Consider the following 17,498-nt stretch of genomic DNA (forward strand, 5'->3'; position numbering starts at 1 on the left):
ACTTACAGTATTTCAACTAGCAATAAAAATTGTGTGGGTAGGTGGAAAGTATTAGCATTAGACAATTAGATAAACAAAACATACACAAAAAAACAAGAGATATTAAAAGAACCTACAAAGATTACATTCATGTATTAACTGAAAACCAGATCGATTTTTTTTTGTGACAAACACTTATTTAAGAAATAAATTCCATACAGCATTCTTTAAACTTACACTACAATTCAGGAGGTGATTCAAGATGGCAGTGCAGGAAGATCCTGAACGCATCTCTTCCACAGACATGCCAAATCTATAGCCATATATGGATCAATTTCCTCTGAAAAAGACCCGAAAACTAGCGGAACAACTTTTCCACAAAGAGAAATACAAGGGCCACAATGAGACCAATAGGAGAGGGAAGGGGCTTCCCAGGTGATTCAGTGGTAAAGAATTCACCTGCCCATGCAGGAGACTGGGTTCAATCCCTATATCAGGAAGATGCCATGGAGGAGGAAATGGCAACCCACTCCAGTATTCTTGCCTGGAGAATCCCATGGACAGAGGAGCCTGGTGGGCTATGGTCCATGGGGTTGCAAAGAGTCAGACACGACTGAGTGGCTAAACAACATAACAAGGAGATGCAGAGATGCAGTATTATCAAAAACCCTGCCCTTGACACAATGACCCAGGGCCAGGAGGGATCTCACCACACAGGGTTTCTCTGTGCTCCACACAGACACTCTTGGGACCTGGAGAAATGAGCCTAGAAAAACAGCAGCTTTGTAAACCAGTAGGATTTAGGTTCAGGAGACCCAAAAGGCGTGGGGGTACAGGAAGCCTGCTCTTAAGGTGCTCATATGCAGACTAAGTTTGATCTACCAAAGTAGGTAGCTCCTCGTTACTATCCAAAGATGGCAAACCAAGGAAGACCAGTGTACACTTATTATTTAGAATTATGGAACCAAGTGCTAAAAGAAATGGGCTTCCCTTGTGGTTCAGCTGGTAGAGAATCTGCCTGCAATGCGGGAGACCTGGGCTGGATCCCTGGGTTGGGAAGATCCTCTGGAGAAGGAAAAGGCTACCCACTCTGGTACTCTGGCCTGGAGAATTCCATGGACTGTATAGTCCATGGGGTTGCAAAGAGTCGGACATGACTGAGCAAATTTCACCTCATGCAGACTAAGTCACCCTGCTCATACTCAGTCACTTCAGTCGTGTCCGACTCTTTGTGACCCTACGGGCTGTAACCAACCAGGCTCCTCTGTCCATGGGATTCTCCAGGCAAGAATACCAGAGTGGGTTGTCATGCCCTTCTCCAGGGGCTCTTCCCAACCCAGGGACTGAACCCTCATCATTTTTGTCTCTTGCATTGGCAGACAGGTTCTTTACCACTAGCGCCACCTGGAAAGCCTAAGACCCAGAGAAAAGCCAGCAGTCTGAAAACCACCTAGACCACGTAGGCAGGAGATGCATTAGCCAATCTTAAAGCAACTGCCAAGGGCACAGGGGTCTTTCTGGACATTATCCGGAAGCAGAGGCACTGGCAGCTGCCATCTCTGTGCTCCTCCTTGCTAGCACCACGTGCCCCCATCCTGGGGCCCCACTGAAGCCTGCAGGCACAGGCAGTTCATACAGTGGATGCCCCTTGGGTACCTGGCTCTGGAGGCCTGCACTTCTGCACCCCAGGAGATGGAAACAACCAGGAGTGACAGTTTGGGCAGGCTACCACCCCCACGACATGACACAGAAGACTGAAACACATCTCCAGCTTGCCACTAAAATAGGCCTATATTCTTGTGCTGGAGTTTCAGTGTGAGGGAAGCTTCAGGGCTTCCATACCTCGAGAGGTTACAGAGGAGTTCTAGTCAGCGAAGGCCAGGGGAGTGAATGCTATCTTTGCACTCTCTCAGGCCTTGCCACAGCTCACCAGGATCTCACAGAGAGGAGCATACACACTCATCTGGAGCCCTGACTTGTGGAACTGTCACATCCAAATCACCTGTTTGGAGGCCAGCAAAGACAGTGGTCCCACAGGACTTTAAAGCTGCTCCCTGAGGGTCTGGCTTCCACTTAGCCAAATCTAGGGGCTGACTGAGACCTCTACCTTTGAACATGACAGGGCTTAGTACAACCTCAAAATCTGGAACTTATCAAGAATATATCAGGGTGTTTAAACAATTACAAAGATTTGAGAGATAACCAAGAGCTAGGGCAGGGCTGAACAATAAGGTTCACAGCTTACATAAGGACCCTCCTTCAAGCCTAGAAGAGGTTCCCCATTTTGTCCAATACAAAGAAACACAGAGAGAAAAGCAAAATGAGGAAACCGAGGAATAGGTTTCAAAAGAAAGAATATTGAATTTTTAAAAATCTTTAAAGAAATGGGGATAAGTAATTTATCTGATAAAGAGTTCAAAATAATGCTCATAAAAATGCTCAGCAAACTTGAGAGAAAACATGAATACAGTGAGAAGTTCAAAAAGGAGATGGAAAATGTCAGAAAGCACCAAAATGAAAGTCACAGGGCTAAAGAATCCAATAACTGAACTGGAAAATGTAACAAAGGGCTTCAGCTGAAGACTAGATCAAGCAGAAGGAAAACAACAACAACAACAACAAAAAACAGCAAACTTGAAGACAAGATAGTGGAATTCTTTCAGTAAGAGCAGCATAAAGGAAAAAAAAATGACAAAGAGTGAAGATAGTTTAAGGGGTTTATGGGACACCATCCAAAAGACCAATATACACAAGATAGGGATAACAAGAAAGACATACAGAGAGAAAAGGGACAGAAAGTTTATACAAGCAATAATGACTGAAAATATTCCTAACCTACGGAAGAAAACAGACATCTAGGTCCAGGAAGACAAGAGAGTTACAAATGAGACAAACCCGGAAAGAGACACATTATAATAAAAATATCAGAAGTTAAAGAGAATATTAAAAGCAAGAGAGAGACAGAAAAAACAAACAAACGAACAAAAACTTTGTACATACAAGGGAAGTTACATACGTCTATCAGCTGATTTTCAAGAAGAAACTTTGCAGGCTGAGAGAGAATGGCATGACAGATTCAAATTGCTGAAAGGAAAAATCTTACAACCAAGAACACTCTACTTGGCAAAGCTGTCACTTAGAATTGAAGGGAGATAAAGAGGCTTCCGGACAAGCAAAAGCCAAAGGATTTTATCACCTCTAAACTCCCATTTAAAGAAATGTTAAAGGGACTTCTTTAAGCTGAAAAGGCACTATCCAGTAACAAGAAAACATAAGACAGTAAAAAAAAAAAATCTCACAGGTAAAGGTACGTAACAATAAAACTAAGGGACTGACCATTTATTAAACTGTTACTAAGGTTAAAAGAAAAAAGTAGTAAAACTAACTGTAATAATTAGTTATGAGATACACAGGCTTCCCAGGTGGCACTAGTCGTAAAGGAGCCCCTGCATCAATGCAGGAGATGTAAGATGTGGATTTGATCCCTGGGTCAGGAAGATCCCTAGAGGAGGGCATAGTGACCCACTCTAGTATTTTTGCCTGGACAATCCCACAGACAGAGGAGCCTGACCGGCTACAGTCCTTAGAGTTGTAAAAAGTCGACACCACTGAAGCAACTTGGTACGAATACATCAAATGGGCTTTATTCCTGGGATTCATTTATGCAAGTATGGTTCAACGTCTCATTAATGCTAACCACTTTAACCAAATATATAAAAAATTACATCATGAACTCAACAGATACAGAAAAGACATTGTCGAATTTTGATTCAACATCTGTGCTTAAGTTATGTCCAACACTTTGAGACTCTATGGACTGCAGCCCACCACGCTCCTCTGTCGATGGAATTCTCCAGGCAAGAATACTGGAGTGAGTCATCATGCCCTTTTCCAGGGGATGTTCCAGACCCAGGGATCGAACCTAGGTCTCTCACGTCTCCAGCACTGGCAGGTAGGTTCTTTACCACTAGTGCCACCTGGGAAGCCTGTTAATATAGCGACCCTGTTCATTTGTGAAAATACAGCCCAGTGAGTATCTTGGGCTCACTTCAATCTGGTCAGCAACTTCTCGTCCTTTAGAGGGGTGGTTAGGAAGGAGGTAGGTGGGGAAGAACAGGACTTTCTAAATACTGTGTAGTGCCACAAAAATGTGTGTGTTATGTTTTGGTTTTATAACAATTTCTAAACTCTTATCAAAACAGGTATAGAGGGAACGGACCTCAACATAATAAAGGTCGTATATATGACAAACCCACAACTAACATCATACTTGATGAAAAGTTAAAAGCTTTCCCTCTGAGATCAGGAACAAGACAAGATGACCACTCTTGTCACTTTTATCAATGTAGTACTATAAGTTCTCACCACAGCAATTAAGCAAGAAAAAGAAATAGTCATCCAATTTGGAAAAAAACAAAAGTAAAACTGAAATGAGTTATAGATTACATGAGACTGCCTACAGAAAACTTTAAGAACTTCACCAAAAAACTGTTAGAACCAATAGATAAATTCAGCAAAGTTGCAGGATACAAAATCAACATACATTTAGCCCTCCTTATCCATGGGGTCTACATCTGCAGATTCAATCAACCATGGATCAAAAGTATCTGGAAAAAAAAAAATTCCAGAAATTTTCAAAAACCAAAACTTGAATTTTCCCAATACTAGCAGCTATTTACTACCATTTACACTAGATTTGTATTATGCGCAATTTAGAGATGACATAAAGTATATGCAAAGATGTTCACGGATTATATGCAAATATTATGCCGTTTCATGTAAGTGACTTGCGCATCTGTGGATTTTGGTATTGTGCTGGGGTCCTGGAACCAACTCTCTGTGGATACATATGTCTATAAATTATAATGGAATATCAGAAAGAGAAATTAAGAAAGCAACCTCATTTACAATTGCATCAGAAAGAATAAAATTCCTAGAAGCAAATTTAGTCAAGGAGGTGAAAGGACCTGTATGCTGAAAACTATGACACTGATAAAATAAATTATTCAATAAATGAGATACAAAGAAATAGAAAGATATCCTGTGCCCTTGGATTGGAAGAATTAGTATTGCTATAATGTCTGTACTACCCAAAGCAATCTACAGATTGCTATCTCTATCAAAATTCCAAAGACATTTTCACAATACTAAAACAAACAATTTAGAGATTTATATGGAACCACGAAAACCCCTAAATAGCCAAGCACCTTGAGAAAGAAGAACAAGCCTAGAGGAATCATGCTCCCTGATTTTAAACTATACTCAAAGCTATAGCAACAAAAATGGCATGGTATTGGCATTAAAAACATACATAGAGCAATGAAACGGAATATAGAGCCCAACAATAAATACACACATATATAGTCAAGTAACATATGACCAAGGAGCTATGAATATACAATGAGGAAAAGACAGTCTCTTCAATATATTGAGCTGGGAAAATAGAACACACATAAAAAATGAAACTAGACCATTATCTTTGTTTTTGTTGTTCTGTCCGACTCTTTGTGAACCCCCTGGACCGTGGCCCACCAGGCTCCTCTGTCCATGGGGTTCTCCTGGCAAGAATACTAGAGTGGGTTGCCTTTTTTTTTCCTCCAGAGGATCTTCCTGACCGAGGGACTGAACCCACGTTTCCTGCACTGGCAGATGCATTGTTTACCACTGAACCACCTGGGAAGCAGAGCAACAACAAAGACCACAGTCTTACACAGTACATAAAAATTAACCCAAAATGGATGAAAGACTTGAATGTAAGGTGTGAAACCAAACCATAAGACTCCTAGAAGAAAACAGGTGGTAAGTCCTTTGATATAGGCCTTGGTGATGATTTTTTGAATCTGATGTCAAAAACAAAGGCAAAAAAAAAAGTGGGACTATTTCAAACTGAAAAGCTACTGCACAGGAAAGCATACCATCAATAAAATGAAAAAGCAACCTAGAATGGGAAAATATTTGCAAATCATTTATCTGAAAAGGAGTTAATACTCAAAATATTAAAGAACCCATTCAACTCAATGGTAAAACAAACAAAGAAACAAAAAGAATAAAAATTGTCACAGAATCCAGATAGACACTTTTTCAAAGAAGACATGCAGATGTCCAACAGATCCATGAAAACTTTCTCAAGATTACTGGGGAAATGAAAGTATTAGGGAAATACAACTCAAAATCACAATGAGAAATCACCTCATACCTGTTAGAATGGGCATAATAAAAAGAAAAAGTATTGAAAGTTTTAGAGAAAAGGGAATCCTCTTATGTGATTTGTGAGAATGTAAATTGGTGAAGCCACTATGGAAAAGAGTTTGGTGGCTCCTCAAAAAAAATTAAAAATAAAACTACCATATAACCCAACTATTCTACTTTTGGGTATTTATATCCCCCTCCCCAAACTAAAAAACTCTAATTCAAAAAGATATACACACCCTTGTGTTCATTGCAGTAGTGTTTACAGTAGCTAAGATATGGAAACAACTCAAGTGTTTATTGATGAATGTAGGAATAAAGAAGGTGCGCACACACACACACACACACACACACAGTGGAATGTCATTCAGCCATAAAAAGAAGGAAAGCTTGACATCGGTGACAACATGGTAGGACCTAGCAAACACTATGGTGAATAAAATAAGTTAGAGAAAAGACAAATACCATATGATTTCACTTGCATGTAAACATAAAAAAAAAAATCTAATGAAACAAAACTCATAGACTGCTGGTTGTCAGAGGGAAAGGGTGAGGATGGGGACAAAATGGGTAAAGGAGATGGATTATATGGTGATGTACAGTAACCAGACCTACTGTGATGTATACAAAGATTGAACCATTATGTTGTATACCTAAAACTAATGTAATGTTATTACCAGTTTTACCTCAAAACTTTTAATACAATTTAAACTAATTAAAATAATATTGCAGAAAATCAGACAAAGACACCTTACCATTCATTTCCTTGTGAAGGGTTTTCTAGTAGCACTCGGATTATGTATAATAAGCAGCTTAATAATTTGAGAGAAAAATTGAACAGACGTATTCTTAGACCTTTAAACAAACAACAAAAATTGGATTTTCATTTAAACTCAGTTCACAGATAACTAAAAAGAATTGTCAAAAATATCAATTTTAAGTACAGCACTTAAATTGTGTTTAGAAACTACACTACCATAATGTTTACCCACTCTGAAGTTCTAAGTGCCTGAAGGTTGAAATAAAAAATGAGAATGACAGTTTGTACAAACCACAAATGATAGTGGATATTATACACTAAGTAATTCAACTTCTGAGCATTTGAAGCCATAAAAATCATATCCAACCAAGATTGGTCTAGGTATACTTAAAAGTTTAACCATTTTATAGATCTATAAATTTTGGGATAAATTTTAATCAGCCAGAAAATCTAGCTGCTTAAAAATTCACAAGGATAAGTTTTAAACTTTGTATCTTCTCAGCACCTTGCAGATTTGATTATAGAGAAATTATAATCATATATAATTATGTATTATACATTTAGATAGTAATTATAGAATTACCAAGAAATCCTAATAGCATATAATGGGAAATATACACACTCCCACTCCCATTTTTGAGATTTAACTAACTTTTCATTATAGGTTTAAATACTGGCAAAATCTTAAAAACTTTTTTGTGGGAAATAACACAGCCATGTATGTATCTTTGTACATGGCTGTGATATTTGATGTGGAGAAGAGCAATTAACATTAAGCAAAATGTGCTTAAAATCTGATTAATAGAAGCATTACCTTTCCTGCAATTATCAGGTGGTACCAGATTTATGCATTATGAATAAAATTCTGAGAAAGGTCTTCCAATAATTATTTCTTAATAAAATCTACAAATGAAATGCCATTTTGTTTTTACTCTCCTATAGGTGAGTGTACTTAAGGTAATATTTAACAGTAAAAGATTAATGCTTATTAATTGTGTAATTTTTCCTTGGTTTTCCTATTAAAATGCTAGGTACATACAGGTTAGTTTTTTAATAAAGTCTTTTAAACTGTTAATGAAATTGCCCTGGTTTTATAGAACTGGTCTCCTTAAATGATAGTTTAGTCAAAGCTGGGTATTCTTTCTGGCCTGGAGAGACAGAATTTTTAGTACTAAAATAAAGGAAACCTTTTATGCAAATAATGTGGCCTCTTCAGGTAATATCTGCGACCTCTAATGAATCAGATTAGAGAAGCACTAGTTATTATTAACCTAACCCTGAGCTAACCAGCCACTAAGAGTCTCTAATCTGTGTCCCTTACAGATTGAAATACTTCTGTGGTTAGTATTCAGGTAACTTTTCATAACTCAAGTTTTTCTCTATGAACTCTACAGAAGCACATTAAACCACCCAAGAGGATTCAGAGGTCAAACTGTGAAAGAGTAAAGTCAAAACCAATCTATTTCCATTGCTTATTGACATCTTAAGCAATAATCACATGAAAAAATTGCATATTGGTTCACTATATATGACTTTTCAAAAAGGCATGGTATTGTGGAGAGGTAAGAAGTATGATTGACACTTCAACCCCGAACAGGGTTAGGAGGACAGTGACTATGCCAATTTCATGCCCTCTTGAAGTTCCAAAGTTTCCCAAATGTATTTTATGGCAAAAATTCCTGGGATGTTATATGCTGAGCTTGGCTCTGCACTTCCTGATTTTAAATCTCCAGGGAAAGGTGTTGTACATTTCAGGACACCCTATTTGTTTCTTGCTATTAGGTGTGATAGGTAAGCTCGCCCCTACTAAACGCTAAATCAGAAAATTATTCCCCATTATGGTCACCTGGAATCACCAGAGTCTTCTCAAAACAAGTTTTAGGTGTCCCTTGCAGTGAAAATATGGGGAACCCTCATTTAAATGATTTTCCTCAGTATTTCTATCAATCCAAATTGTCCACTCAGAATTCTACTAAATGATACCAGACTTGAAGATGTAAAGGTGTCAGGATACTTTGACATCACCAGAGGCAACATCTACTGCTTTTTAAACATTAATGCCTGACAGAAATTATCAAGTTTACTCCTGTATATAAAAGATATTTTGAAAAAGAACTGTATAGCTGTATTTTTTTTTACAGTGAATATATATACAAAATATAGACAGGGGAATAAAATGAAAGACTTACTTGATCTCTGGTTTTTGATAAAAAATAACTTTAGTCTCTCTTTAAATGTGTTTTCATTCATATAAAATTCAACTTGCACCCTGCAAACAAAAAATAAAAACACAATTAAGCTAAAGAGTAAGATATATGAAAACAAAAATAAATTACGTGATGTAATACATTATATAATTTGAGCGAATCCCCACCATAGAAAATGATGCGAGTTAAAACACTGATTTTTTGGAGAGTACCAGTTATGCTCTAATTTTCAAGATATACTCAGTTTAGATATCATATGCAGTTAATTCAGTTATGTGTATTACTAGATAAATGAGTGGAATATATGATTCAGGGCTTTCTTGGTAGCTCAAAACAGCAATAGTGCAAAAGTCTTTCATATGTGTTTGTAGAATAATTTTTCATCAGTGTATTCCCAATTTTTTCCCTGTCATAGGAATCAACTGGATGCTTAAAAAATTCAGGTTGAACTAACCACCCCAGATCTATTGAATCTTAAGGGACTGGGCTTGGAAATAGAATTTTAGTAAGGCTTCTCTTTACCTTGAGCCTATTTGGGACACGACATATGGGACACTTTACTTTCTTATTTATTTATCTGTATTATATTAAATATTGCTTGATCAACAAAGGAGTGGTACTGGCAACTGGAACATTAAAGTCACCAGAGGTAAGTTACAAACGAGACAAATCAATTAAGGGACTGAATATTCTACCTTTAATCACCTGTAAACTGATAGCAACACTCTAAAACATAGTAGCATTCTAATAAATGCATTTGCTTTCTCCCGGAACTCTAGCAACTTCTCTCAAACGATAGTGCATAAATAAAATTTTCAAAATAACGAGTGAAAACACAATTGTGTTCAAACTCGGTGAATACCGAATAATCATCATCTGAAATTTTCTCAAATAATCTTAAATACCTTTACTATAAGTTAAGATTTCAAAAACAATTAGAAAACAATTTAATGCTCACAAACACAAACAATATTTAACTTTTCCTGGAGAACTATGGGTGGAGGTTCGTGACACAGTACCATCCCCAAGATCAAGACCATCAAGATGAATCAAGACCATCCCCAAGGAAAAGAAATGCAAAAAGGCAAAATGGTTGCCTGAGGACACCATACAAATAGCTGTGAATAGAAGAGAAGCAAAGCCAAAGGAGAAAAGGAAAGATATACCCATTTGAATGCAGAGTTCCAAAGAATAGCAAGAAGAGATAAGGAAGCCTTCCTCAGAGATCAATGCAAAGAAATAGAGGAAAACAATTAAACGGGAAAGACAAGAGATCTCTTCAAGAAAATTAGAGATACCAAAGGAACATTTTATGCAGAGATAGGCACAATAAAGGACAGAAATGGTGTGGACTTAATAGAAGCAGAAGATATTAAGAAGAGGTGGCAAGAATACACAAAAGAACTATACAAAAAAGATCTTCATGACCCAGACAGTCACGATGGTGTGATCACTCACCAAGAACCAGACATCCTGGAATGCGAAGTCAGGTGGGCTTTAGGAAGCATCACTGTGAACAAAGCTAGTGGAGGTGATGGAATTCCAGTTGAGCTATTTCAAATCCTAAAAGATGATTCTGTGAAAGTGCTGCACTCAATAAGTCAGCAAATTTGGAAAACTCAGCAGTGGCCACAGGACTGGAAAAGTTCCATTTTCATTCCAACCCCAAAGAAAGGCAATGCCAAAGAATACTCCAACTACCACACAATTGCACTCATCTCACACACTAGTAAAGTAATGCTCAAAATTCTTTAAGCCAGTCTTCAACAGCACGTGAACCATGAACTTCCAGATGTTCAAGCTGGATTTTAAAAAGGCAGAGGAACCAGAGGTCAAATGATCCATTGGATCATTGAAAAAGCAAGAGAATTCCAGAAAAAATCTACTTCTGCTTTCTTGACTATGCCAAAGCCCTTGACTTTATGGACCACAACAAACTCTGGAAAATTCTTAAAGAGATGGGAATACCAGACCAACTGACCTGCCTCTTGAGAAATCTGTATGCAGGTCAAGAAGCAACAGTTAGAACTGCACATGGAACAACAGACTGGTTCCAAATAGTGAAAGGAGTGTGTCAAGGCTGTATATTGTCACCCTGCTTATTTAACTTATATGCAGAGTACATCTTGAGTAAGGCTGGGCTGGATGAAGCACAAGTTGGAATCAAGATTGCGGGAGAAATATCAACAACCTCAGATATGAAGATGACACCATCCTTATGGCAGAAAGCAAAGAAGAACTAAAAAGCCTCTTGATGAAAGTGAAAGAGGAGAGTGAAAAAGTTGGCTTAAAGCTCAATATTCAGAAAACAAAGATCATGGCATTGGGTCCCATCACTTTATGGTAAATAGATGGGGAAACAGTGGAAACAGTGACAGACTTTATTTTGGGGGGCTCCAAAATCACTGCAGATGTTCACTGCAACCATGAAATTAAAATTCTCTCACTCTTTGGAAGAAAAGTTATGACAAACCTAGACAGCATATTAAAAAGCAGAGCCATTACTTTGTCAACAAAATTCAGTCTAGTCAAGGCTATGAATTTTCCAGTAGTCATGTGTGGATGTGAGAGTTGGCCTATAAAGAAAGCTGAGCACTGAAGAATTGATGCTTTTGAACTGTGGTGTTGGAGAAGACTCGAGAGTCCCTTGGACTGCAAAGAAATCCATCCAGTCCATCCTAAAGGAAATCAATACTGAACATTCATTGGAAGGACTGATGCTGAAGCTGAAACTCCTATACTTTGGCCACCTGATGCAAAGACCTGACTCATTAAAAAAAGACCCTAATGCTGGGGAAGATTCAAGACAGGAGGAGAAGGGGACAACAGAGGATGAGAAGGTTGGATGGCATCACTGACTCAACGGAATGAGTTTGAGTAAACTCTGGGAGATGGTGATGGACAGGGAGGCCTGGCATGCTGCAGTCCATAGAGTTGCAAAGAGGTGGACATGACTCAGTGACTGAACTGAACTAAATATCACAAAATTTTGATAAAGTATATAAAGTAGATAGTTTGGATGCTGGCTTTTGATTTTTGTTTTGTAGGGATACTCAAGAGATAAAAACAGGGGAGAAAATAATTGACAGGAAGATGTTCATGTCCTAGAGAAATATTTCACTCCTAAATTCTAAAGTGCATATTCAAGAAGATCTATGAATATTTTAAAAGCAATTTCTTATGCAGTAAAAACAAAGGGCTTTTGTTATCAATTGCTAACTAAGTTTTATCAGTTATACATTCTAAAATCTTGAATTGTTCCAACTTTATCTCTTATCCCTAAAGACAATATTCTCTCCCATAAACATTTTCTTTCTTTTGTATCCTTTTATGACAAAAATCAAGATTCTCTTTGTTAATTTCTCTAGAAAGCAGCCATAGAAATTGCAATAATATCTTCTAGCAGAACATCTCCATATGCATGCCTGTGCACATGCACACACCCCTACACATGTATGCAAACCTTCACACTCACACACCCTGCACAATGCATGCACACACGGGAAGACCCACAACTCCACTGGCATCTTGGAAAGCCATCACTGGACCTGCTTCCCTTGTTGATCACGTGAAAGAAAGTTCATTTTAATAAAGTAACTGTGACACTGATATTAAGCTATATTAATTCAAATTTGCTATGGATACAAACGCAAATTTGAGAAGGACATATGGCTATTGTACAAGTAATAAAACAAAAGCCATGTGGATTTGCTCCCTAGAATTATCAAGCTTATAATAGTATCAGCGCATTCTTCAGATATTACCTGGAGTGCAGGACTGGGTATACAGCAGAGGTGCGTATCTTAACTAAAATGAGATTGTCTAAATCCTTAAGCAAACAATGAGGTATCTGGAAAGCATTTCATATAAGGACAAGTTTAAGGAACTGGAAATGTTTAACCTTACTCAACGGCTGCCTTTAAACACTGAAATGACCATCATTATTAAAATGAGATGATTCGTAATGTGATGTATAGAATTAATTATAGAAAATATGAGAATTATGAATATTACCCAGTACTGAAATGGCCATCACTATGAAGTTGAGAATTCTCCAATACATATAAATGTGCCAAAGACTAAGTAACAGCTTGCAAGCGACTGGATTTTTTCCTGAAGTGAAAATGATTTTGCATGGTGTAAGGTCTCTCATTAAATAACTTCCGAATTCCATTCTCATTATAATATCATGTGAAGCAACACAGTTAATTAATCTAGTGATCTGAGTCAACATCACTGAGGAACATGGATGATATTAAAGCATACATTCATACAAACACTTTTCAAAGCTAAAATGAAAAAAACAAAAACAAAAACAAAAAATAAACAAAACACTTTTTGAACCCTGTCTTCCATCAGGTACAAAAAAATGTCCTTTAGATTTATTATTTATAATATAGAATGGAGACTTATTTGATCCATGACAACCGTAAAGGAATCCAGGCAGCTTAGTATAGCGTATATTTTGAGAACTGTCCAGATATTTCTCTAGTACTCAAGGAGTTGTGTGGAACAGAGTTTAGTTTTTATATTTCCCATTTTTTTTCATGATTTTAGCTGCTTTAAAATATCCTTAGTAGTTCCCTTTCCAGTAGTTCCCTTTAGCTGCTTTAAAATATCCACTAGTAGTTCCCTAAGTAGTGGTTTTACTTACTTCCTCCCTCTTTTCTTCTTCCCCTCCCTCCCTCCCTTGCTCTTTTTTCCTTTCTTCCTTCTTCTCTTCCTTCTTTTCTCTTGTTTTATGATTTCCTTCCTCCCATCTAACTTTATCTGAACTGACCTCTATCCAGTAGGTAATTTTAGTGTATTCTAAAACCATACACTTTTGAACAATACACTAGAGCAAATATGCCCTCATTAGTCCTTAAAATGTCATTTTTCACATTTTATCCTCAAAATAAAATTGAAGATCATTTTGTCTCATTTATCCCAATAGAATAGTGGATATGTGATTGTAGTTAATAAAAATGAAGTAGAATTGCAACCATTACTACACCATATCTACTCTTACTGACATACATTACCATTGGTTAATAATATGTTGGTTGTTGCTTTATTTGGGCAGATCCTATCATTTTGTTTACTATTCTAAAACTGTGCTGTTCTGACCTTTAACTTTTTTTGATATTTTATTTGACAACCATGTTGAACTCTCTTATAGGTAGTGATATTTATCACGCTTCTTTTTTGAGTTTTCCAAGCAGACAATCATGTCATCTGGAAATTTCCAATATCTGTATTCGCTTTTCATTATTTTTGTCTTATTACATCGACCAGAACTTTTTGATGAAAACAACAATCAAATAACCATGGTACATTTTTCTAGAAGGCAACTACTGCTTTAGCCGTAATTACATTATTGATCATGAAATTGCAATGAATACTTATATTTTACTAAAAATCATAACCAGAATGAATGAATACTGATTGTTAAAAAAAAAAAAAAAAACAAAACAACTATCTTGAATCAATTAGTTGATGTATTTTTGTTTTTTCTTGATTTACTGACCTGGTAAATTATTTTAGCTGTTTTTATATTGTCATGTGCTTAGTCGCTCCGTCATGTTCAACTCTTTGCGATCCCAAGGACTGTAGCCCGCCAGGCTCCTCTGTCCATGGGATTCTCCAGGCAAGAGTACTGGAGTGGGTTGCTGTGCCCTCCGACAGGCGATCTTCCCAACCCAGAGATCAAACTCAGGTCTTTCACATCGCAGGCAGATTCTTTACCATCGGAGTCATCAGGGAAGCCCAATTTTTAGGTGTTTTTATATTAACCAATTTTTTTTTCAGTCGTGGAATATTGTTTTTGTAATAGTGAACTATTTATGTAATTTACTGCTGGATTCATTTTATTTTAGAAGCTTTTATTCTACGTGCATAACTAAGATTCATGGCTATTGTCTTTATACTATTCTTCAAATATGAACTGAAAATCTCCTAGATATGTTATTTTCTGGAACAATTCTTAGTGCTGTATGGTTGTTGCTTTGTTTGTTTGTTTTCTTGCATAACCATCATCAATTTGCCTTAACAGTATCAAGGACTTAATACTGATTTCAATTTTTTTTCCCATTTTATGTTGCTCTGGTTACTGGAATTTAGCATAAAAACTATGCAATATCTTGTTAAAAGGCAATTTTCTTATTTCAGTCTTAAAATTCCTCTTTACTAACATTAAAATACAAAAAAATAATGGTGACCCAGGTTGTTAATGCATCAATCTTTCAGGAACACTTTCTTTCTTTCTTTCTTTTTTTTTTTTTTTTGAGCATTGATAATACCTTGGACTCTGTTTAGGGTGCCAAAGTTTTCCAGATATTCTCTTTGGGAACTCATGGTAGACACAGATCATTACTAAAGGAAAATTCTTCCTCTGTGTCTCCTTGGTGCTGTTCCCTTCCTGCCTTCCTCTGATGCTGTCCATGTATCAGTTTTACAATTACTGCACTCATTTCAAACAAGGGAGTGTTGATCTGGACTCTCTGGTCTAACTGGTGTCCTTCTCTTCCAATCATGTTTCATGATGGTGAAAGTAGCACTTCTCAGTAATATGACATAAGTCCATTAGATGGTAAACTCTATGAGGGTGGGACCATGCTGAGTTTTGTTTATGCTTATATCTTAAATACTTAAATTGTTTGAGACCTACTAGGGACCTATTTCCATCCAATGCCTGAATGAAGGGGTAGTGTGGTACTGAGTTCCTTCTTTCGTACAAACCTTAAGGACTCTGAGTTGCTAGTCCAGTGGAAGAAATAAAGCCATTTTCCTTTTCTTCCATAGGTTATAATTACTTGAGGATAAACTACTTGGGTTTGTAGTGGGCTGAATCCTTGAAATCTCTTCCTTACTCCAACTTGGTCTGCCTTGTGATGAACGGTCATTCCCTGCAATTTTTTTTTTTTTTTAATTAATTTGGATGTGCTTGTTTATTTGCACCATCTCCCCATGATTTAATAAACATTTAGAAAAAAAAATTCCACTACTGTTGATTTATTAATTTTTACAGTGTTGCTATGACTTGACTAAAGAAGCCATCACTTTTACTTTATTAAAAAAAAGTTTAATTCAAATAATTTTAGTGATTTGCCCAGATTTATAGCTAGTACTGAGACAGAATTGGGACACTGGTCTTTCAGTTACTACTTCTTGCTTTCTGCCTTCTCTTCAAGTTAATTTTTCATTATTAGGACAGTTCCAGGTTATCTGTGAAGTATTACAAAAGAACAGTGCAAACACCAGACCATCACAGGGATACTGAGTAGTGTTTGTTTAATTCTGCCCTTTGGTTGTTGACTCTAAAGCAGGTTCTTATCTGTTTCTAAATATTCACTCCTAACTTCTGGTAACTAAATTATTTAACAAAGCTACCAATTTTGAGTATGCCAAAGCCTTTGAGTGGGTGGATCACAATAAACTGTGGAAAATTCTGAAAGAGATGGGAATACCAGACCACCTGACCTGCCCCTTGAGAAATCTGCATGCAGGTCAGGAATCAACAGTTAGAACTGCACATGGAACAACAGACTGGTTCCAAATAGGAAAAGGAGTACGTCAAGGCTGTATATGGTCACCCTGCCTATTTAACTCATATGCAGAGTACATCATGAGAAACGCTGGACTGGAAGAACCACAAGCTGGAATCAAGATTGCTGGGAGAAATATCAATAACCTCAGGTATGCAGATGACACCACCCTTATGGTGGAAAGTGAAGAAGAATTAAAGAACCTCTCGATGAAAGTGAAAGAGGAGAGTGAAAAAGTTGGCTTAAAGCTCAACACTCAGACAACTAATATCATGGCATCTGGAACCATCACTTCATGGGAAATAGATGGGGAAACAGTGGAAACAGTCGCTGACTTTATTTTTTGGGGCTCCAAAATCACTGCAGATGGTGATTGTAGCCATGAAATTAAAAGACGCTTACTCCTTGGCAGGAAAGTTATGACCAACCTAGACAGCATATTAAAAAGCAGAGACATTATTTTCCCACAAAAGGTCCATCTAGTCAAGGCTATGGTTTTTCCCGTAGTGATGTATGGATGTGAGAGTTGGACTATAAAGAAAGGTGAGTACTGAAGAATTGATGCTTTTGAACTGTGGTGTTGGAGAAGACTCTTGAGAGTCCCTTGGACTGCAAAAAAATCAGTCCTGGGTGTTCATTGGAAGGACTGATGTTGAAGCTGAAACTCTAATACATTGGCCAGCTGATGGGAAGAACTGACTCATTTGAAAAGACCCTGATGCTGGGAAAGATTGAAGGTGGGAGGAAAAGAGGACGACAGAGGATGAGATGGCTGGATGGCATCGTCGACTCAATGGGCATGAGTATGAGTAAGCTCCAGGAGTTGGTGATGGACAG

At 37.3% G+C, this 17,498-nt stretch overlaps 1 protein-coding gene across 4 annotated transcripts in view; it reads right to left on the bottom strand.

Annotated features, from left to right (window-relative positions):
* Positions 1–17,498, bottom strand: part of KCNT2 (potassium sodium-activated channel subfamily T member 2) — a 426,098-nt gene that overhangs the window by 293,539 nt on the left and 115,061 nt on the right. For all 4 annotated transcript variants that reach the window (XM_043485980.1, XM_043485984.1, XM_043485982.1 and 1 more), the window contains exons 2-3: positions 9,118–9,197; positions 6,924–7,023 (exon numbers count right to left, since the gene is read on the bottom strand). In XM_043485980.1, the coding sequence (XP_043341915.1) occupies positions 6,924–7,023; positions 9,118–9,197 (180 nt within the window). The remainder of the gene's footprint in view (positions 1–6,923; positions 7,024–9,117; positions 9,198–17,498) is intronic.

The sequence above is a fragment of the Cervus canadensis genome, chromosome 13 (assembly GCF_019320065.1).
Source record: "Cervus canadensis isolate Bull #8, Minnesota chromosome 13, ASM1932006v1, whole genome shotgun sequence".
NCBI classification, from domain to species: Eukaryota; Metazoa; Chordata; class Mammalia; order Artiodactyla; family Cervidae; genus Cervus; species Cervus canadensis.